The sequence below is a fragment of the Budorcas taxicolor genome, chromosome 5, assembly GCF_023091745.1.
Source record: "Budorcas taxicolor isolate Tak-1 chromosome 5, Takin1.1, whole genome shotgun sequence".
Taxonomy (NCBI): domain Eukaryota; kingdom Metazoa; phylum Chordata; class Mammalia; order Artiodactyla; family Bovidae; genus Budorcas; species Budorcas taxicolor.
The window spans coordinates 35,282,102-35,307,096 of NC_068914.1; the positions used below are offsets into that span (position 1 = coordinate 35,282,102).

Consider the following 24,995-nt stretch of genomic DNA (forward strand, 5'->3'; position numbering starts at 1 on the left):
CTCCTCCTGCCCCCAATCCCTCCTAGCATCAGGGTCTTTTCCAATGAGTCAACTCTTTGCATGAGGTGGCCAGAAGAGTTTCAGCTTCAGCATCAATCCTTCCAATGATGACCCAACAATCCCACTGCTGGGCATACACACTGAGGAAACCAGAATTGAAAGAGACACGTGTACCTCAATGTTCATCACAGCACTGTTTACAATAGCTAGGACATGGAAGTGACCTAGATGTCCATTCGGAGAAGGCAATAGCAACCCACTCCAGTACTCTTGCTTGGAAAATCCCATGGATGGAGGAACCTGGTAGGCTGCAGTCCATGGGGTCGCTAAGAGTCGGACACGACTGAGCAACTTCACTTTCCCTTTTCACTTTCATGCATTGGAGAAGGAGGAAATGGCAACCCACTCCAATGTTCTTGCCTGGAGAATCCCAGCGACGGTGGAGCCTGGTGGGCTGCCGTCTATGGGGTTGCACAGAGTTGAACACCACTAAAGTGATTTAGCAACAGTAACAGCAGATGTCCATTGGCAGACAAATGGATAAGAAAGCTGTGGTACACATACAGAACGGACTATTACTCAGCTATTAGAAAGAATGCATTTGAATCAGTTGTAATGAGGTGGATGAAACTGGAGCCTATTATACAGAGTGAAGTAAGTCAGAAAGAAAAACACCAATACAGTATATTAATGCATATATATGGAATTTAGAAAGATGATAACAATGACCCTATATGTGAGGCAGCAAAAGAGACACAGATATAAAGAACAGACTTTTAGACTCTGTGAGAGAAGGCAAGAGTAGGATGATTTGAGAAAACAGCATTGAAACATGTATATTACCATATGTGAAATCGATGACCAGTCCAAGATCGATGCATGAAACAGGGCACTCAAACACTGTGCACTGGGACAACCCTGAGGGATGGGATGAGGAGGGAGGTGGGAAAGGGGTTCAGGATGGGGACACATGTACACCCATGGCTGACTCATGTCAATGTATGGCAAAAACCACTATAATATTGTAAATTAATTAAACCCCAATTAAATAAATAATTTTTTTTTAAAAGCCAGGCATGCTCTCAGCCTAGTCACTTTCAGTTTTCCTTCACACTTTAATGCCTATTGTTAGAAATAAGTTATGCAGTTAAACAGTTAAGTATGAAAAATGATTATAAAATAAATTCTATGTGGCAAAGTGGTAATTTTTCTCAAATATGAGACAGTTGAAGATTTATGTTTCAAGAACTATTTTCTAGAAAAGTAGTTTGCCGTCAATCCCATACACGGGCTTGTAGAAAGGCATTCTGAAATAGGATAAAGATTGTGGATAACCCAGCAACTTGAATCATGTTTGCATTCAGAAAAGAATGTTCTTGTTCATTTGGACTTGACATTGGGAGAATTCTTTTTTCATTTACCACATTCAAAATACAGGAAGCCCTCCAAATCCAGACTCCCCATTCTCTTCCCTCTTTTTCCTTTCCAGTTACAACTTAATGCTTTACTACATACTGTAGGCTGTATACTGACTATTTAAGTGTCATTCAAAAATACTAATTTTTGACAAAAGTCTTAGCTAACTATCAAATTAGTAATCTTTAACTTCTAAAGCATGATTTCAAACATTTACAGTGACTGTCTTTGAAAAACATAGTTTCTGTTCCCCTATATTTAGTGACCCATCAGCACTAAACATCATTTACATATCTTGATGACCCAAGATCATTATTAAAAACATCAATCACTGTAATGTGCTCTAGGTGAAATCTCTGGATGCAAATAGATGATTAACGTGTGGTGTTTCAGAGTCAAACATGTATTGATCCCAATAACTATCATAGAAGATTTTCTTTAAAAGGTCTCCAATATCACCGTGATTCTGATTCAGTGTTTCTTATACGGTTCAGGTACATGATCTCCTGGGTTTAACACAGGTGACTTTCTGCAAAATCAAAAGCTTTCAATCAAGAGCTAAAGACATCTTTTCTATGGCTATCTCCTAGAAGATGGTCTCTTTCTCTGGTATCACTGGTGCTGCTTGGATTGCTAGTATCACTTTAGAAGGTTAGCTATATCTATGTCCCTAATACTGGATCTCATACAATATCCTGTGAGCCCATATTCTTTCTAAGTCAACTGATTATACCTAAGTAGATATTAAGGGGGAGGAGTTTCCTAAACACAATCTTCTGTGACAAATTATTCCAGTAGCTACAAAGCTTTTCCTTTGAAAAATGACTGATTTATGCTCTGTAAGAAATAGCTGTGACATCTTTGGACGCTTTAAATTGTCCTGTTTCCAGGTAACAAAAACCACACTGTATGTTAGTGCAAAACTCTGGAAATTCAGGACCACTCTCAGCCCCTTATTCTGCTTAAACTCAGAAGCAACACCATTCATGGCACTTGCTAAGTATAGGACGAATTATCAGGAATCCAGAGGAAGCCTACTTTGATCCCTGCAAAACTATCTGGGGGAAGAGACTATATAAAAAATAAGAAAAAAATAGTCAGCCTCCTGACCAGCTGATTGTTCTTAACCACCTTCTGAAAAAGTATCTTAAGGACTGAAAAAAATTCTAAAGGCTAAAGGAACACCCAGCCTGAGTAGATTACATCCACTCAATCAACAGTATTTTTTATACAAATCTTTTGTCTTTTCAATTAAATTTGGCCCAGGCACAGAATCACACATGAAGTTTGTGACATTGTCTAATTTATTCCCCCACACCCCACCAAAAAAATTCATAGTGGATATTCTTATAAACTGATTAGACAGTCTAATAAGGCTTTATGCAGTGGTGATATTGGTCAACTTTAGATAATGCAGAACATTAGAAAAAAAGAAGAAAGCTGCCTATTTCTATTATACAATGAAATAGCAGTTGCTTGGGTAGTGGATGCTGCCCTGGTCAGACTCTTATCTTCTCCATTTGGTGAGCGCTGCCCGACTTCCAGCTGCCAGAGTCTGCATTTCTTTGTTTTAAGATTTGCTCTGACTCCAGCAGCAGCTAGAGGAGCCCTACAGCTAACGTCCTCAGGAGATAGCACCACTCAACTACAGAAGACAGACTGGTTACAAATACTCCAACTCCATTGCCTCTCGAGTGGGATAATGCTAATGCAGGTGTTTGCAGAATTCCTCCTCACACCAGAATACTAAAACCTTCAAGTACCCATGGGTGTAACTTGCTTTATCAACATACCCTCTCTACCTGTCTCACATCCACTTAAATCATAAATAAACTTGCCTTTCGATCCTTGTCTCAAGGTCTACTTCTGGTGGAACCTAAACTAAGGTAAGCTTTTTGCATTAACACATCCTCTTGGCTCACTCTTCTCAAGACTTCACAGCTTTCTACTTAATTGCACACAAGTTTATTTTGAGTTTTGTCCACTGCCCTTTTCTGAAGGCAACTGAGAGCTGTCAGACCCCCAGCTCTGCTCTGCTGCTCATACTCTGATACAGAAGCTACTAACACAGCTGGGAGACTGACAAGCAGCAGGGCATGTGTGTTCAGCAATCCCAGATAGAAAGAAAATTTGATGCTTGTGGAAGCACTCAGTAAACAATACAGCATGACTGAAATATATTTATATTATTTCTGTGTGAGTGCACACATATATATACAGAGCTTTATTGTCACTGTCTATTTTAAAAACTGAGTAACATTGTATGTCCTCCGAGGGGGAAAAAAGAGTTCACTGAAACTTGTACTGTACTCTCTACAGTAGAGAAACCTGTTTTGTGAAAAATATTTTAAATACTTAAAAAATAGGAGGCTATCAGGCATAGTGAACATATTAATATTTCAAGCCTGATATGAGGGAGCTGGTTTTCATCTTGGCTATAAAAGTTAATTCTAGCATTTCAAAGCAGTCATTTCAAGGTTTTGTGCCTCAATTTTCTTCCTCCAAAGTGAGAATGTGAGGGGAAGCATTCTCTAAGGACCCTTCCTACTCCTGACTTTCAATCTGCCTTCTCTGAGCACAAGGCTTCTATTTGAAAAAGAAATATCTGCTACTAGCAGCTGGATTGGGAAATGATCATATCAGGTAGGGATGTGCAGCCAATAGATCTGTGCCTTTAACTGACTGAATTGGATACTAAACAGTGGACTCTGTGTGGCTGAGCTTGAAACCATATACCAGCCTCGGTGTCACTGTTCTCTGAAGTAAAAAGGCCTTTGCTTTAGTCTCTCAGGCATCCATTAAGTCTTAAAAGAGTTAATGATTAGGAATCACGTAGTATTTGTCTGTAACTAATGTATACTTGAATGCATTGTTAAGGTTAACTTAATATATGTCCTAAAAAGAGACTGTATTTTTTCCACCTCTGCTATTCAGCAGACCCTCACCAGCCATCCACTTCATACATAGTAGTGTACACAGGTCAATCCCAATCTCCAATCCATCCCCCGCACAGCTGCTCGGTGTCCATACATTTGTTCTCTACATCTGTGTCTCTACTTCTGCTTTGCAGTAACAGATTCACCAGCAAGAGTCAAATTCATAAAAGCACACTGGCAAATGTCAGGAGCCAGAGGCCAGGGGTGGGGTGGAGAGGGGAGATGGGGAGCTAAGTGTTTAATGGGGCAGAATTTCAGCTTAGGAAGGTGAAAAATTTGGGAGATGAATAATGGTGACAGTTTCACCATTTGTATGAACTTAATGCCACTGAATTGTACAGTAAAATATGGTTAAAACTGTCTATTATGTGACTTTTATCATAGTAAAAAATAACATTAATAAAAGAGTTAATGATTCTGAAATGTGAAGATGTAAAAATAAAAAAAAGAATAGCACTGAATTGGGAAACTGATAACACTTTAGACTACAAACCCTTCACATGGCTGACTCACCAAACTCCCAGGTCCCAGAAGATATAGATAAAGACCTGACACGCATTCTTAAGTTGTTTGTACAGGAAGCAGACACCAAGCAGATGGAAACTGCAGACCACAAGCACACAGACTCTACACTGTTTGAAACTAGAAGGTTGATGATGCTGGAAACTTCCCCTTGATGCCAACCAATCTGACAGCTGTGCATGAGCTGATCATGCACCCTGCAGCTCCGACCCTCACTTTTTTTGATGGCTTCCCTGAAAGCCATCACACTCATGCTTTGGAGTGTGAGCTGCCCATTCCACCAGCCTGGCATCCTGCAATAAATGCTGCACTTTCCTTCAACACAACCCAGTAGACTGGCTTTACTGTGGGAGGACAAGTGGACCCAAGCTTTGTTTGTTAACAAGGTCAAAGGATGCTCTGCTCTGTTTTTTCCTTCTCTTTCTGCTCTTTCCCTTTGAGTTTTTTTTTTTTTTTTCCCTTTTTGCTGTGCATATTTTAAAAAGTGAAGCAACGTATAGAACCCATACTTCATCCTGAAGGTTGCTCTGTTCCTTTCTCTTTCTAGATACTCCCTGGGCCAGTGAAAGAGACCAGCATACTCTTTTTTGTATACACTGGAACTTGCCAACAACTCTAGATGCTTTGAATCAAGAATTTATCCATTTTTGCAATCCCTGCCATCATCTTACTACCATCTGATCACTTCCTCATAGTATCTATTCAGTTTTTCCATAATGAATATATTCTATATTGATTCACAGTCATCTCACTCACACTGCGGTACCCTGAAAATCTTTGTCTCATAATTATTACACCTTTTTTTTTACTCTCAACAATCTGCTTTTTTATTTTCGTCACCCAATGATCCACCAATGCCTTAGAACTCAAGTGTTACTCAAATTTCTCTTACATTAGATTTCTAAGTTATTCAATCTTAAACTCTGAAATTCTGTTCTCTGACTTAAAACCAAACTGCTTTGATCACAACCATCTGCACTTCTCTCTCTATAGTCATTCAATTCCAACAAACATCTCCCTGAATGGGTCTCTATCATGCACAGTCATGCAATTATTTCTGTATTGACAAGTATTTTCTTAAGTGAATTTAAACATTCATCACTCTTTCAACAAATGCTATAAAGTGCCTACTAGGTGCCAGACAGTATGGTGGATGCAAAGAACACAAAGATGAATAAAACTGAGCCCCTGACTTGAAGGAGTTCACCACTAGTATAGGCAATGGAGAGGAAAAATAAGTAACAGAAATAGGCATTAGTACTAGAGAAGAGCAACTAAGGGAATACTCTGTGAACTGATGTAGGAGCAACAGACCCAGCTTGGGATGTCCTTGAGGCAAACTGCTGTGCCACAGAATGCATGGGTACATCTCCACAACATTAATACAAAAGTAGCATTCTTGTTAGACACAGACATATTTGATTTTATGGTCTTTAACTATTTTACAATGATGCAGACTTTTATTTGTATTTACTAAATCCCTTTCAAATAAATTACTGTGACTGAATCTCACAAATACACTGAATGAAAGAAACAAGACACACAAAAATTCACTCTGCATGATTTCAGTTACATAGCATTCAAAAATTGGCAGAATAAATCTATGACGGTAATACTTAGGTGCTGGAGCAGAGGAGTGGATGAGTGGAAGAAGGCTCCAGGGTATGTTTCTGATAGGTGATAATATTCTGTTTGGTAACAGGTTGTTACACAAATACATCCTATATGTGAAAATGAACTGATCTGTATACTTATACTTACAAACTTTTCTATAGAAATATAATATTTCAATAAAAAGTAAAGGGAATGAAGACTTGGAATAGCACAGGTTAAAATGCTAACAGTAAATATATCTGGTTGATGGGAACATGATTAACCTTTGAAACAACATTTCTATGCTTTTGTATCTTCCAACTTAGTAACAATAATCACATCTTATGATTTGACTCTGAATAAAAATACTATTATTTAAAAAATTAAAAAATAAACTATTTTCCTATATGATTTGGAAAACCATTTCCCCCCAAATCTGTCCACATAATTATTTAAAGAAAAATTAAAAATGAGAATTCCAAACCAATGTATTTTTTCAAATTAAATTCACTTAAACTAAAAAACAAAAACACTCCACCCAAACAAATCTTTTTATCTGTAGAGTATTGTAAGGTGCTACGTTGGAAAAGGAAATGGGAACCCACTCCAATATTCTTGCCTGGAGAATTCCATGGACAGAGGAGCCTGGCAGGCTAGAGTCCATGGGGTCACAAGAGTCGGACACCACTTAATGACTCAACCACCAATGTATTAGTACATTAGGAAGAATTGATTTGAAAAATAATGGGGATTCTGGCACTTCAGTGGCTTTCTGAACTTCATTGTTTTATAAATGTAAATGAAGAAGATACTCTTACATTGCTTTTCAGAAATAATTAATGAAAATACCAATGATTTTGGCCATCAGTAAAAATTTTAACCTAGTAACAGGAAAATGTTTAAATTGCACTGAATCTGTTTTTATGTCTTAAAGGACATAAAATAGAAACAAAGGAATATTATACCATAAAAAGGAGATACTGGAAGACATACCAGAAGAAGCTTCCAGTCTTTCCAGTCGGCTGATTAACCAGTCAAGCGAGCCAGAGAATTGAGCACAGTTTTTACGATTTCCTCTAATTAATGCCGCTGCAAAAGAAAAAGCAGATTTTACAGTTATGTGATTTTCTAATTTGAAACAAAAGTAAGCCCATAGTAGGCACAAAATATTGGATCAAAAACACAATACATTAATTTTATACCAAAAACACATACAAATACACACACACACACACATATATATACATATACACATAAAATTGAACTGATATTTATTAATGGGGACTGTAAAAACACTGCTTATTAGGAGAAATACATTTTTGAGAAAGTAACATTTCATATTTCAAGTAATAATGAAGGGAAATGGAAAAGCTAGTGTCCTGGGATTTTCCTCAGTTCAGTTCAGTTCAGTTGCTCAGTCGTGTCCGACCCCATGAATTTTCCTCACTTGGGTTCTAATACTTATTGCTTTTAATTAGCTGTGAGACTAAATTATTTAATTTCCCTAGAGTTCAATTTTCTCACCTGTATAATGAAGACATTAAGAGAACATCAGTTTTTTCTGAAAATGTAGCACAAGATACTAGGAGATACAACAGGTAAGTGTAACAAACATACAAAGATGTCTCATCAAATTGTTATAGGAAAAAACAGGGTGTGAGGGCAGATGGCTAATGAGTCTGAAAACCTTTCCCGCCGCCCCAGCATCTCTTCTTTCCATTTAGAGATTCACAATGCATATGAAAGACTCTAGAAATTAATCTCTGCAGTAAAGTTACCTATTTCAACCTTTTTTTTTTTTAACCTAGTAGTGTTTTCAACACCTCTTGAACCAAAGAACCCATTTTATCTGAAATTCCTATGTTACCTTTATGATATCTTTCAACCTAATTGATAAACTCAATTTAAAACTCATGTTTCTAAATCATTCAGTTATTTCAAAGCAAATATGGTAAATATTTTATGTAAATTCTACTCTGATGCCCATAAGATTGTTCAGAAACTGTATAACTGCTTTAAAATGGCAAATGACATTTTTATATAATATATTTAATGTGAAAAATATGTTCCTTTAAGAAAAAAAAATCACAATTTTAAAATCTGGTAGTGCCAGGAGGTAGTTTAAAGAACTGAAGTTTGAGAATGCCACCTGTTCATCTCCTTGTTAAGAGCAACAGGGCTCAATGAAACTAAAACACTTCCTTCATATTTCCTCTTTCTTCCTCCCAAAAGCTGTTACCTAGACTGAGAGGAAGAAAAGCAATAATGACACAAAAGACAAGAAGGCTTAGGTTTGTTCAACTACATAAGAAAAGCTCTTTCGTGAATGGAGCCCACATAACATTTGTACAAATATTACAAGGTAATGCATTCAATTACTTAGGCTTTCCTCCAGCTCTGGAACCAATAAGAGCCAGTAACCAGGTACACACACACACACACACACATAAAATGATAAGTGCCAGGGACAAGAGTGTTGAGGATGAGGTGTGGTAAAGGAGTCTGACATGCTCAGTGGGACTTCCACTTTTAACCTGTAAGAATATCTTTTCCTGACCAAGAACAATAGCAACTGACAGAAAGTATATGGTGAAGAGTTTGAATCTTTATAAAGTGTCATTTGCTTAATATTTAACCCCTCCTTTAATTCTGTCTCAGGCTGTTAAAAAGTAAAGATATTAACAATTTTCTAGAGGTCAAAAGTGAGAGATAAGGTAATTCTTAAAGAAACTAGGACTTCTCTAGTGGTCCAGTGGTGAAACTCTATGCTCCCAACACAAAGGGCATGGGTTTGATCCCTGGACAGGGAATATCCCACATGCTGCAGCAAAAACAAACAAACAAACAAACAAATCTAACAATGCACAAATAAACCCTTTTAATAACCTATGGAATATTTAAGAAAATCATACAGTAAGCCACTGAGAAAAATGTCAATAAAGTTACTGCAAATGAAGATGGTATATAAACTATGCTCTCAGACAACAATGTTAATGAAATTAGTAGAAAGGCAGAAACAAAAATGATCCGCCCAAAATCAGAAATAAAAAACAAACATAAAACTTGAAATTAGTAAGAAAAGCAGGAAGAAAAATAAAACCTACATAAAAGCTTAAAATTTTCCCAAAATAATACTTTTAATCAATGAGGGAATCAATACCACAATTTTAGAATCTAGCAAATATCAAAAATAGGCACTGCCTTACATAACCAACAGTAGATGGTCAAAACTGTACTCAAGAAAAAATAAACATTCTAATTGTAAGAAAAAGAAATGCAAAAAAGCGAAATGATTGTCTGAGGAGGCCTTACAAATAGCTGAGAAAAGAAGAGAAGCTAAAGACAAAGGAGACAAGGAAAGATATACCTATTTGAATGCAGAGTTCCAAAGAATAGCAAGGAGAGATAAGAAAGTTCCTCAGTGATCAATGCAAAGAGACAGAGGAAAACAACTGAATGGGAAACACTAGAGATCTCTTCAAAAAAAATTAGAGATACCAAGGGAACTTCTTATGCAAAGATGGGCTCAGTAAAGCACAGAAATGGTACAGACACACAGGAGCAGAAGATATTAAGAAGAGGTGGCAAGAATACACAGAAGAACTGTATCAAAAAGATCTTCCTGACCCAGATAACCATGCTGGTGTGATCACTCACCTAAAGCCAGACATCCTGGAATGTGAAGTCAAGTGGGCCATAGGAAACATCACTATGAATAAAGCTAGTGAAGGTGATGGAATTCCAGTGGAGCTATTTCAGATCCTAAAAGAGGATGTGAAAGTGATGCATTCAATATGCCAGGAAATTTGGAAAACTCAGCAGTGGCTACAGGACTGGAAAAGGTCAGTTTTCATTCCAATCCCAAAGAAAGGCAATGCAAAAGAATGTTCAAACTACCGCACAATTGCACTCATCTCAAACACTAGCAAAGAAACGCTCAAAATTCTCCATGGCAGGCTTCAACAGTACACAAACTGTGAACCTCCAGATGTTCAAGCTGGATTTAGAAAAGGCAGAGGAACCAGAGAGCAAATTGCCAACATAGGCTGGATCAAAAAAGCAAGAGAGTTCCAGAAAAACATCTGCTTCTGCATCACTGACTATGCCAAAGTCTTAGACTGTGTGGATCACAACAAACTGTGGAAAATTCTTCAAGAGATGGGAATACCAGACCACTTAACCTGCCTCTTAAGAAATCTGTATGCAGGTCAAGAAGCAATACTTAGAAATGAACAGGAACAACAGACTGGTTCCAAATCGGGAAAGGAGTATGTCAAGCTTGTATACTGTCACCCTGCTAATTTAACTTATATGCAGAGTACATCACGAGAAATGCCAGGCTGGATGGAGCACAAGCTGGAATCAAGATTGCTTGGAGAAATATCAATAACCTCAGAAATGCAGATGACACCATACTTATGACAGAAAGCGAAGAACTAAAGAGCCTCTTGATGAAATTGAAACAGGAGAGTGAAAAAGTTGACTTAAAATTCAACATTCAAAAAACAAAGATCATGGCATCTGGTCCCATAGCTTCATGGCAAATAGATGGGGAAATAATGGAAACAGTGGCAAACTTTATTTTGGGGGGCTCTACAATCACTGCAGATGGGGACTGTAGCCAAAGACGCTTGCTCCTTGGAAGAAAACTTATGAACAACCTAGACAGTATATTAAAAAGCAGAGACACTACTTTGCCAACAAAGGTCAATCTAGTCAAAGCTATGGTTTTTCCAGTAGTCATATATGGATGTGAGTGTTGAACTATAAAGAAAGCTGAGCACTGAAGAATTGATGCTTTTGAACTGTGGTGCTGGAGAAGACTCTTGAGAGTCCCTTGGACTGCAAGGAGATCAAACCAGTCAATGGTAAAGGAAATCAGTCCTGAATATTCATTGGAAGGACTGATGCTGAAGCTTAAGTTCCAATACTTTAGGCCACCTGATGCAAAGAGCTGACTCATTTGAAAAGACCCTGATGCTGGAAAAGACTGAATGCAGGAGAAGGGGATGACAGAGGATTAGATGGTTGGGTGCCATCACCAACTCGATGGACATGAGTTTGAGTAAGCTCCAGGAGCTGATGGTGGACAGGGAGGTCTGGCGTGCTGCAGTCAGTGGGGTCACAAAGATTCTGACATGACTCAGTGACTGAACAGAATTGCTATTAACAGAGTGAAAAATGTTAACTAAACGTTCCTTCCAAAATATTCAAAGAGAATATAAAAAATAAGTAGAATAGAAAAAAGAAAAGAAATAGAGCAATACAAGTAGACGTTAATAAGTTAGAAATAGTAGAAGTGATCTATGTAATAAATTGAAAAAACAGGACTGATCAACACTGTCAAGGATCCCTCCCTTTAAATATAAGCTAAATGCCAACAACTTTAATCAAGGAAAAACAAGGACATAATTAAGAAGAACAGGAATCATACACAGCCACTTATTGCTGTACTGAAATTTTTAAACATTTAGGAAAAGGGATGACTTCTAAATATTTTTTTCATGAAAATTGAACCAAAGAAGAAAATTTAAATAGAATTAACAAAAAATGAGTAATATTGAAAAGTATGTCAAAGTCAAAAACATTTATTCTAAATTCAGGAAACAAGTCATTGCTATGTTAAACTGTTCCAAAGTAAAGAAACTAAGAAAACTCTTCTAATATATTTTATCAAGACAGTATAAGTTTGCTATCTGAAAACTAAAGGAAACTCTTGGTTATGAATACAGATCCCCAAATCTTCTACAAGTGGGAATTTATAAATCACTATCAGCAGTGCTTTCAGTTCACTTCAGTCGCTCTTTGCGACCCCATGGACTGCAGCACGCCAGGCCTCCCTGTCCATCACCAGTTCCCAGAGTTTACTCAACGTCATGTCCATCAAGACAGTGATACCATTTAATCATCTCATCCTCTGTCGTCTTTCCCAGCATCAGGGTCTTCAAATGAGTCAGTTCTTTGCATCAGGTGGCCAAAGTATTGGAACTTCAGCTTCAGTTATTAGTCCTTTCAATGAATATTCAGGATTGATTTCCTTTACCAACGATAGGTTTGATCTCCTTGCAGTCCAAGGGACTTTCAGGAGTCTTCTCCAACACAGTTTAAAACCACCAATTCTTCAGTGCTCAGCTTTCTTTATAGTCCAACACTCACATCTATTGGAAAAACCATAGCTTTGACTAGATGGTCCTTTGTTGGCAAAGTAATGTCTCTGCTTTTGAATATGCTGTTTAGGTGGGTCATAACTTTTCTTCCAAGGAGCAAGCATCTTTGAATTTCATGGTTGCAGTCACCATCTTCACTGATTTTGAAGCCCCCAAAAATAAACTCTGTCACTGTCTCCACTGTTTCCCCATCTATTTGCCATGAAGTGATGGGACCAGATGCCATGATGTTAGTTTTTCTGAATGTTGAGTTTTAACCCAACTTTTTCACTCTCCTCTTCAATTTCATCAAGAGGCTCTTCTGTTCTTCTTCACTTTCTGCTATAAGGGTGGTGTTATCTGCATTTCTGAGGTTATTGAGATTTCTCCCGGTAATCTTGATTCCAGCTTATGCTTCATCCAGCCCAGTGTATCTCATAATGTACTCTGCATATAAGTTAAATAAGCAGGGTGGCAATATACAGCCTTGATGTACTTCTTTTCCTATTTGGAACCAGTCTGTTGTTCCATGTCCAGTTCTAACTGTTGCTTCCTGACCTGCATACAGATTTCTCAGGAGGCAGGTCAGGTGGTCTGGTATTCCTATCTCTTTAAGAATTTTCCACAGTTTGTTGTGGGTTCATTACTCCAATGAGAGAGAAATATGCTAGAATAAGTCAAAGGTGAAACATATGATGATCACCATAGACTCTGAAAATGTACTTACTTCTAATTAAAAAAAAAAAAAACTTAACTCTAATAGAATGCCTCTGGAACATTATCCCAGCAAGTGTACATGTGTGTGCACGTGCAGAGTATGTTTTACAGATAAAGTGTGATCTACTATAATTCAGCAAGTTAGTCTTGAAGGAATCAGTTAAGGGAGTTTCTAAAGTAATGAAAAAGTATACAGAGAAATGCAAGAACACTCATTCTAACACTGTTTATAATAGCAAAGCTTTGAAAACAGCTTGAATGTGGGCTAAATAAATGATGACACATCCCATCAGTAGGGTAGAATACATCCACTAAAGCCTGTTGACAGCTATAGCTACTGCCAAGGAAAGATGCCCACCATATAGAAGTCAGTGGAAACAAATGCTATATAAGGATATGGAGAATATGAGACCATTTTGGTGCAAGTTTGTACACAGAATGAAGGAATATTATTTTTTAGAATATTCCTTAGACGGTAAGAGCTGATTTTTTGAGAAAAAGATTCTGGTAGGTGCCTGGGATAGAAACAGACCTTGATTGATAAGTGTGGGACTCCCTGGGTCAAAGGGGGAAATTTTCTTATTCTAAAACAGGGGGGAAAGGATAGACCTGGTGGTCCAGTGGTTAAGACTCTGCACTTCACTGCAGGGAGCAGGGTTTCAATCCCTGGTTGAAGAACCAAGATCCCACGTGCCACACGTGTGGCCAAAAAATAAGAAATATAATGGGGGAGGGGAGATGAATGAAGTTAGGAGGAAAAAGGCATGCCCTGTGATATGATCCTGCACAAGGACTTTCTGAAGGCACAATAAATTCTGTAAATAAATGATTCACAATTGTTCAACAGAATGGGAGTTTATATCAGTGAGGGGGTGATAGTCTGCTACTAAGATACTATGTAACTTCAGAGAAACATTAGATAAAAAGGAAGAAGCAGGAAAGTGGGAGACAGTGTAACCAAATAACCCCCACAAAGTGTACAGATATCAAAGGCAAGTCTTAAGCCCATCTCAGCTCATGAAGCTGGAACTTGGACCAAGCCAACTAAACCTCAGGGATCAGGCCACAGCTGAAGTCCAATAGCAGAGATTTGCTATTGTTTATGTGTGCACGTGGATGTGTAAAGTGGTTTACATGTGTTTAATGCTATAGGGAAAGTGAAAGTCGCTCAGTCATGTCCGACTCTTTGCGACCCCATGGACTATACAGTCCACGGAATTGTCCAGACCAGAATACTGGAGTGGAGTGGGTAGCCTTTCCCTTCCCCACGGGATCTACCCAATCCAGAGATCAAACCCAGGTCTCCCGCACTGCAGGAGGATTCTTTACCAGCTGAGCCACAAGGGAAGCCCAGAGAACCACTCTCAAGGGCAAAGAACAATGGCAACTTTACAAGGTGCTTCTAAGTACAGAAACAAGCAAACTCAAGACAAATGTTGTTTCTTCAAAGCAAGACATGCATGCTATACCTTAAAACACTCTGCCATTGTTGGCTAATTGGCCTGAAGGAAAGTTAAAACCTTTCACCCATCAGACTACTCTTCCTCATTTATTTAAGAAATATTACCATAAGTGCATCAGGTGCTATGGTTGGTACTGCAAATATAAGTTTAAATAAAGTATGAATATAATACAATTGTCTGCAGGTCTTCTTTGAGCACATTTTAAGCTCCTTTAGATCAGACACTCTGTCTTATTATAACCTTGAGCATTCTCTGAAACTTACAATGTATGTTATCTCTTAAGGAATAGATGGCATTTAGTCTCTTATGGAATAAGATCAGTGGTTAAGTACAGTAAAACTTAAATACTATAAGCACACTTTGAACTAAGTTTCATAAAGGACATGCATGTTGACTGGATTTTTTCTGATGCTGACTAAATCAATAAAAAGTTTATGGGGAAACAACGGAAACAGTGACAGATTTTGGGGGGCTCCAAAATCACTGCAGATGGTGACCGCAGCCACGAAATTAAAAGACACTTGTTCCTTGAAAGAAAACTTATGACCAACCTGGATAGCATATTCAAAGGTAGAGGCATTACTTTGCCAAAAAAGGTCAGTCTAGTCAAAGCTATGGTTTTTCCAGTAGTTATGTATGGATGTGAGAGTTGGACCATAAAGAAGGCTGAGCACCGAAGAATTGATGCTTTCGAACTGTGGTGTTGGAGAAGACTCTTGAGAGTCCCTTGGACTACAAGGAGATCAAACCAATAAATGGTAAAGGAAATCAGTCCTGAATATTTATTGGAAGGACTGATGCTGAAGCTGAAGTTCCAGTACTTTGGCCACCTGATATAGGGAGCCAACTGATTAGAAAAGACCTTGATGCTGGAAAAGATTAAAAGCAGGAGGAGAAGGGAATGACACAGGAGGAGATGGTTGGATGGCATCACCGACTCAATGGACATGAGTTTGAGCAAGCTCTGGGAGATGGTGAAGGCCAGAGAAGCCTGATGTGTTGCAGTCCATGGGGCCACAAAAAGTTGGACATGACTGAACAACAAAAATCATTAAATCTTTAAACTGTTATTCAATCAGAATATGAAATACAAGTAACACTTGCAGGTATTGAAAGACCATGATTAACAATATTCTGCATTGCTTATTAGTATCCTCCCCCATGTCCTCATGCTTTTGTATTTTAAACTCTAATTCATAATTTCTCAAAATACAAAATCAGAAAATTACAGATGGATTAAGATTTATAGAGTTCCAAGAAAACGCTCACTTTAAACAACAAAATTCTGTAAGGCAATTATCCTTCAATAAAATATAATAAATTTTTAAAAATTATTCAATAAATACTATCTGCTTTGTATCAAGGACTATTCTAGGTGCTGGAGACACAACAAAAAACCAAACTATATTCCTTCTTGGAATTTACATTCAAAACCTAGAAATTCTATGAGAACAGGCCTTAAAGAGCATCGACAAATGGGGAGGAAATAGAACTAGAATCCACAAGGATATTTAAAATGTTCAGGTGCTCTTAAGTCTTGTCAACCATAAACAAACAAACAAAAAACCCATCGGAATGTTGTTGGAGAATTTAAGAGAGTAGTCTGTGAGGGCCCAGAGCAGGCTGTGCCAAAACGTGCCTCCACGGCAGACTGAGTATTTTGAATTAAAGTTACTTAAGAAATGGCCAAAGCAAGACGGACACTATGATTCTCCCATCTGTCTTCCTAAAAGCAGGAAATAAATCTCTCACATGAAAGATTCACCTCCATTCCCTGTATGTGGAGGTAGAAGGGCACCCTTATTGCTGGAGATGGGGAATTTGCTATCTTCTCCCCTCTCTCTACCCTGAGGGGTGAGAACAGCAACTTTCTTATATATTTTTTAATATTAATTAAATATCAACTAATTAATTAATAATTAATTAATAATATTAATTCATTAATTGGCTGTGCCAGATCTTTGTTGCAGCACATGGGATCTTCAGTCTTCGCTGCGTCATGTGAGATCTTTAGTTGCAGGATGTAGGATTACGTCCCTGACCAGGGATAGACCTCCTGCATTGGAAACATGGAGTCTTAATCACCAGACCACCAGTGAAGTCCCCAGCTTTCCTGTAAAGGAGAAGGAAAAGCTCTTCATGCACACACAGCTCACGGTGGAGCCAAGACTTAAAGCCAGACAATTTTGATGCCTGAGTCTGTGCTCAGGTCCTGAGCTATGCAGCCCCCATCCCCCACAATCTTTTCCTGCTGGAATTCTGTCTAGAAAGTTTAGCAGGGCAGGGTCATGGTAGTATATAAGCAAATTAAGAAAACAGGTATCTCACAAGCTTGATTAGATAATGAATTCCCATCAAAATTAATGACTTTCATTTCATAGCCATGAGATCTTTACCAAGTTGGAAAAAAAGTAATGTGACTCGGTAATGAAATGCCTTTTTAGGGTTTCCTGGAAAACAAGATGAGAAAAAACTGTAAGTACGATTGCCAGGGTAATATCTGGTATGAGCGTGTTTGAAGCCAATGCCCTTCTTTTCTACCCCTTCACTGCCTTCCCACAGTGTTTTAGGGCATTTAGGAAAATCTGTGTCCCTAAGATACTGGGGAACTAATCTGGATTTGAAAAAATCTTTCCTTGCTCTATCCTTTCTCAGTCTTTAAAGATTCAGAAACTGGAAACTCCTAGAAGAGAAGATATCTAACCTGTTTGTTTTATACTTTGAATTTTCATAAAATGAGTATTCACAGGGAGAGTTTGCCAAAGAGCATTTTTTAGACATCTTTAGAAAATTATCCTGGCTTGCAAGCCTCCTGCAGATTAATTGTGTGGATGCCAAAAAAGATGTATGAAAGCATGTCCCAGTGATGCTTTTCAAACTACGAATACCAGTGTCTATAAGATCCCCAGGTCTTCCAGATGGCAAGCTCATAAATCTATTTTTGTCATTCTGCACCTAAAACACATATTAAATATATTCACACCAAATTTTTAAATTGTTATAGATTATCATTCCCTCCATCTCCCTTTTCTCTCCATGCTAAACGAAACTGCTGAAGTAAAAGAAGGAAAAGGTGTATTTTACACATAACTACATGAGAGACTCTACTGTCTACCTTTCTGCAAGAATGAGGAGGAGGCTTCATTAAGCTGAAGTTGCTGATGGTTGAACCAAACTTTCTGATAGTAGGGTAAAGAGGGACAATGACATAAATATATTGTTGAACTCTAAGTACTGCTGACAATCTGAGAATTCTCCAGCCAATGTAAAATAAACACTTACATATACATGTCTACCTATTATATGATTACATCAACTTCAGTAAAAACTTTTGGTATCAAATGGTTCTTATGTCAAATAAGATTTTATTCACTATTTTTATCCTGATCATGAAATCAGCGGTCACTATAATAAAAACAGAAAATGAAGAGTAGTCAAAGGAACAAAAAGTAGTCGAACAAAGTGACAAATCTCATAATTCTATTCACCTGAAACAACCATTATTAAACCATGTGTACACTGAGAAATATTCTATTTATATGCACTGACATAAATATTCTGTCTTTTAACTCAACTAGAAAGAATAAATTAGCTTTCCTTTCATTATCAATTATCTAGCATTGCACATTTCTGTTAATCTATTTTTTTCAACAATCAAAGTAATACATATAGCACTTCCCTGAGTGATAAAGAGTCTGCCTGCCAATGCAGGAGACATGGGCTCAATTTCTGATCCAGAAGGATCCCGCATGACATGGAGCAACTGAGCCCGTGCATCACAACTATTGAGCCTGTGCCCCAAAGCCTGTGTCCCACAGTGGGAGAGGTTGCCACAATGAGAAGGCCTCTCACAGCCAACCAGAGACTAGCTCCCCTTTGCTGCCATCATTGAAAGTTTACGCAGCAATGGAGAACCAGCACAGCCAGAAACAAATGAATAACACATGCGGACAGACTAATAACATGTTTATTATTACACAGAGACAAGTAAAAGATCTCTCACCCAAGGAGCAGCTACCGAACAGTTTTCTGGGCATCCTTTCAGAAATATCCACTGTATACACATGAATGTATCTTACTCTACCTACTTTTAATTGCATGTAATTGGAATCAACTATACATACAGTAAGCAGCTTGCTTTTTTTTCACTTAATATCATATCCTACTTTGCCATACTAAAAAGATCAGCAGTCTAGCCTGTTACACACAATGTTTCAAATGGTATACTTATCTCAATTTTCAATGATAACACAGTTTTACACTCTATAGGTATATTATCACTTATATAACCAAGTCCCTGTTGATAGAAAAATTGTTTTCAATTTTATGCTATTTATAAATAATTTTTCAATAGATATCCTTTCCACACTTGTAGAAATATGTCTCTAGACTGTATTTCTTAAAGTGGAAATTCTGAGAGTAAAAGGATATACGCATTTAAAGTTTTGTATATACTGCTGACTGAGGCTTGCTTGATTTTTTAAATTTTCATCAATTTATACTCCCACCAAGCAGATCCTACTCAACATTTTCCCCAGTGATGGGTATTACCATTTTGTCTATGCCAATCTAATAAATGAAATATGACCTCTGCTTATTTTAATTTCTATTTCCTTATTTGTCATGTTGAAAATCTGTTATTTTATTCATTGTTCTATAAACTATCCATTGATATTAGTTGTCTGTTTTTCTGTTACATGATATTTTCTTATAGATTTACGAAAATTATATTACAGAAACTAAGCCTTTGTCTTTCATATAGACTGCATATTTTAAAAATTCCCACCTGTTTATTTTTAATGATATGATTTATCCTGTAAGTTTTCATTCTTATGTAGTCAAATTTATCAGTCTCTTACTAATCACTAACAAAGATTAACAGTAACATGTGTAGAGAGGGTCAAGGCATTAAATGCAGTAACTACACAGCACTGTGTCTAGCTTTCTATTTACACCACCTGTCTCTCTCTCACTCAACCATAAGATTCATGACAGCAGAGAATATATGCTGCTCACAACTGTACCTCACTTCCCAGATTAGAATATTTCCCATAACAGGCATCCAGTTAATCTCTGATGAATGAATGAAGCTTCTATTGAAACCCACATCCACTGTATTCCATGTTCCCCCAACATGACACAGTCTCTGTTACCAAGGATGCCCCCTCAGGATACTGTATAAGGAATTAAGAGGCAAGACACTTAGGAAAAGATGCAAAAGGGAAAAGGAATATACACATATGTGTGTGTGTGTGTGTATGTATGTATGTATATATTCAGAAGATCCTTCTTAATTATATATATATATATATATATATTTATCTATATATATACACATGCATAGGAGAAGGCAATGGCACCCCACTCCAGTACTCTTGCCTGGAAAATCCCATGGACGGAGGAGCCTGGTGGGCTGCAGTCCACGGGGTCACTAAGAGTCGGGCACGACTAAGCATCTTCACTTTCACTTTTCACTTTGATGCATTGGAGAAGGAAATGGCAACCCACTCCAGTGTTCTTGCCTGGAAAATCCCAGGGACGGGGGAGCCTGGTGGGCTGCCGTCTATGGGGTCGCACAGAGTCGGACACGACTGAAGTGACTTAGCAGCAGCATATACATGCACGCATATATAGCTTCAGAAAAGCTTCCTTAATCATATACACATACCTACACACATATCCACACACAGGAGTAGCAGATTAACAAAAACTCTCTCAGGAATAGCAGTGTGAAAATATAAGTTATAGTTAAGAGTGAGTGTGTGTATATGTGTGTGTACGAATAGAAAGTATACTGAGAATTTATGTCTCTTGTTGCATGAAAAAATAAATTTGAAAGCCACAAAACATGCATTGCCTGAAATCATTGTATGCTATCTTAGTTACATATGTTGTTATCATGCTATTATTTTCCATTATGATGTGAGTTTTAGGGGGTTCTAGTTATGTCAGTTTTAAGTCCCTTAAATGGATTTAATGTAGCTCCCTTAAATCCTCCCTTAATCAAAAAGGATGCAAAGAATTAAGGAAATAAATGCACATATTTAAGAAATACATACTATATATATGCACATGTAATGTATAACATATATTACAAATAAGTATACATTTACTGCATATCAAATCTCTGACATAAAATAATTCTAAACAGTCTGAAAGGACAGTGCTGGATTAAAGATAAAGACCTAGGCAGGACTGAGAGACTAGAGATAAAATGACTGAGGTCACAGGGGAACAGGAAGGGACAGACCAGCCATGGGGCTTGAGGATTTCAAGAATGTTCAAGTATTCTTCTTATTCTAGAATAAGAAGTTGTATTTCAAGTATTAGAGAGTCAATGAAAATGCTGACTGTGTGTGTGAGGGCTTCCTGGAGTCTGAAATAAATATCAGTGGAGAGAAGAGGAAGAACTTAGAAATTAACCAGAAACCTACAATACCAGGTTCTCAACATGATCTTGTGGTTTATATCTCAAATATCTACTGAACACCAGCGATGCACCAGACGTGTAGGCTACCAGTGTATGAGATGCGTGATGGTGTGTTCAGAGAATGAGTAAAATAATAGAATATAGCATTTCAACCTGGAGGGAACTACAAAGAAAACTTTGTTTCCTCCATCTTTGATAAAGAAACCAAAAGGAAGGTGTATCTGCAATAATCATGATGCTATGACCCTCTATCAGCTGATCTGGAACTTTCTTGCTATACTCAACAGTTACAAGTAAAGTTTATTTTCTTAGACACATTTAAAAGGCAAAAACAACATAAAAAATAAAGAAGTAGAAGAAGAGAGTATTACTATGACAGAGAAGATGATAACAAAAGTATCCAAAATAAGTGAAAGTATATGATAAGAATAATATGTTATGCTAAGCCTGTGACATAAATCACCATGTTAAAGCCATCCAACCACATTATGTCTGTAAAGAGCAAAGAGGAACACAGCATAAACTACTGCAATTTTTGCTGAATGTATGCCAAGAGCACCTAGGAGGTGCAAATACAGATCTCCACAAGCTTAAAGGAGATCCCTGACAAGATGGAATGGTGAGAAAATGGGCTCATGTGGGACTAACTTCAGAATCAAAAAGGAAGTATTTAATATGCATCCCTATAGAGTCCCCTCACTCAAAAACTATACCCTAGATGACTCTCCTCTTTTAATCAAAGGTAAATCTATAGCTATGGCCATCTTTCATGCTCAGAAATAGATTTAAATACTAATACTAAACATCATTTACTTTAGAGCAATAATAAAACATGAAAAGCCTGAATTAAGAAGTTATAAAGCTGCTGTAACTGTTACATGATCATGTTGAATAGACAAACTCAGTTGCCTTGAAAAGCCAATCATACTTCTTACCCAGCAACTCATACAGAGAATTCAGTATCGATTTCCAAGATTCCCCTGCTTCTCTCCCAGCAACATCAGCGAAGTGTGCAGCACTGCTATACACATGCAGCCTGTCTATACACTCGAGCACAAGGTTGATCATTCCCTGGAAAGGCAGAAAGATAACCATCAGAAACTATGATTCTGCTCACAGGCCAAAAAAAGAAAAGAAAGAAATTGCTAAGTTGATTTTTTTTTAAGTATGGCTTAAAGTAAGTCTGTTAATCATAAAGAACATTGAGATCATTTATTCAAAGAACAGGAAGAAACACACTTGCATGTGAAATAAAATGTTCTTGAAATAATTCAAGTGGTTTTTAAATCCTGAGTGCTATTCTCAAATAGAAACAGAATAATATAAAATATGTATTTCTTATTGTAATAAATTGCAAGGTTTAATAGTAGGTTGATTAACCACATCAAAAAAGGATTCTACTGTGAGTGAAGAGGTTCAGAGAGTGCCACCCCAAAATAAGCCACTTCAGCATAAGGAATATTGTGGCTGAAGGCCATTGAGAAAAATCAGACATGAATAATTCCTACCCTTCTCCACTTCACCAGGAAAGACAGGAGGATGTCTAAGACAATGCCAGTCTATTATCAGTCCAAAGCCTGCACAGAATAATCTACGCATCAAACTAATCATTATTATCCATTAGTTTCCACCTTATATTTACCTTCTGCCAATTTGCTGCCCCCAGAAGCTCAAAATTCCTTTCCTTTGTCTTATCACTTCTCTACAAATTGTTTTTGTTTTTTTTAATTAGCATGCTACATAAACCTGAGTTCTAACCATTTCTTGTGAGACAGGCTGGGACCTGGGACCCTTTGCCGCAATGCTTGCTTGCACCTGGACACACCTCTTCTAGACAACAAAATACAAGGAAACTGTATGGGACTAAAAATAACTGCCTACATGCACAGAGAGGACAAATTCTGGACAAAAGATACAAAGAGACCAAAAAACTCAACTGCCACTTTTGAAGAGCCTGCAGCAAAATCAAGGTGCTGCACATGTCCCCGACATGCAACATCCCTTAAGAGGTGGGCAAACCATCTAAGCCAACCCTCCCACCTGACTCCTGGACACAACGCTACCTCGCCCCATGTAAGGAATCAGGTTGTCCCCCACCTTGATGGAGTGAGCAAGCAAAGGGATCTGCTGCTTGTTCTCCCTTTCCCTGTGCCACAGAAGGGACCCCAATAAAGCCTTGCCTGAATTCCTCGTTTGGCCTCTGATCAGTTTCTACTGATGGGAAGGCCAAGAACTCTGGTTGGTGATATTTGGAGTTGCTCATCACTAAGTGCTGAGGAGCCTGGTAGGCTGCAGTCCATGGGGTTGCGAAGAGTCGGATACGACTGAGCGACTTGACTTTCACTTTTCACTTTCATGCATTGGAGAAGGAAATGGCACCCCACTCCAGCATTCTTGCCTGGAGAATCCCAGGGACGGGGGAGCCTGGTGGGCTGCGGTCTATGGGATCGCACAGAGTCGGACACAACTGAAGCGACTTAGCAGCAGCAGCAGCAGCATCACTTCCATGTACACACACAGTGCATACATTAGTAATTTTCTATTTATTCTTCACTTGTACATCTATCTTTTGTTGGTGCAACCTGCAGGGCCCCAACCAATGAAGTTGAACAGAAGAAAATGATTTTTTTCCTCCCCTATATAAGCATAAGAGGGGATCCTTACTCTTAGGAGAGATATAATCACAACCACCACCACCACCACCACCACCACTACCATCATCATCACTTTTTAATAGTAAACTGAAGATGTACTAAATACAGGAAAGCTCATGGAAAGATATTTAAGGCAAATCAAAAATTAATTCTAGAAACTTTGTAAGAAGTTATCTACATTTCAAATTATACTTTTACTATTATTTCTAGATCAAGACTGTCAAAATGAGGCAAAGCACATGAATGGAAAAGCTATAAGGAGTTGTCAAATTAACTTACTTCACACAAAGAATGAAAGAGGCAATATGGCCCTAAGAACACTTCTAGGTTCCCATCCAGAGTGTGTTATATGAGAAACTGAAAAAAATAATACACTAATCCAAATCAATATTTTAAATTTTCACATCTCAGTATTTCATTCTAGTTCTTCTAGATATAAAATAAGCGTGGTATGCCCAGCAGTTTGGCATGTACAAAAATAAATAATCCCAGGCAACTATTCCATGTTGCTATTATATGTTTATTTGACATTTCCTGTGCTTTCTTGCCATTATGGTCTCTAAGTGGTTTATTTCTTTTGTACACAGTGAAAAAAATTCTCAAAAATTAGTGATCAGTTTCAATGGCTTTTGATGGAAAATTAGGAAACAGTTTTAAAACTAGAAGAATAAAGACCTGGGGACTATGGGAACTCAGTAATGTCCACTAATCTTTTTTTTTTTTTCTTAGTTACTTTTACTCAGAAAAATGCACTAATCCACACAGTCCATTAGTACAGGGAAAACTGAGAAGACAGGGAACAGAGGCTGATCTGGCCTGATCTGCCAGCTCAACTCTGACACCCTCCCACTGAAATCCTTGAATACTAGTTCTAACATTAGCATTAGGACCATTAGACACATCACACGGTCCTTTTGTTCCTTGCCTATAAATTATGGCTTAGCAGTGGAACTTCCATAAAATATAATCATATATAGCATCTGAACACATACAAAAAAGAAAAAGAGGGATTGCTCTGTCTGAGCAGGGAGCCTAGAGCTGGCCTCCCCAGGTGGCCCTCTCCCAGACAGCTTCCATCCCCAGTACAAAGCTCCAGTGAGTCCTGAGGCATTTCCGAG

The 24,995-nt window shown here is 37.9% G+C and overlaps 1 protein-coding gene across 1 annotated transcript in view; it reads right to left on the minus strand.

Moving 5' to 3' along the window:
• Positions 1-24,995, minus strand: part of RYR2 (ryanodine receptor 2) — a 582,989-nt gene that overhangs the window by 366,175 nt on the left and 191,819 nt on the right. Inside the window, exons 16-17 of the mRNA XM_052640524.1 lie at positions 22,159-22,294; positions 7,461-7,556 (exon numbers count right to left, since the gene is read on the minus strand). Coding sequence (XP_052496484.1) covers positions 7,461-7,556; positions 22,159-22,294 — 232 coding nt within the window. The remainder of the gene's footprint in view (positions 1-7,460; positions 7,557-22,158; positions 22,295-24,995) is intronic.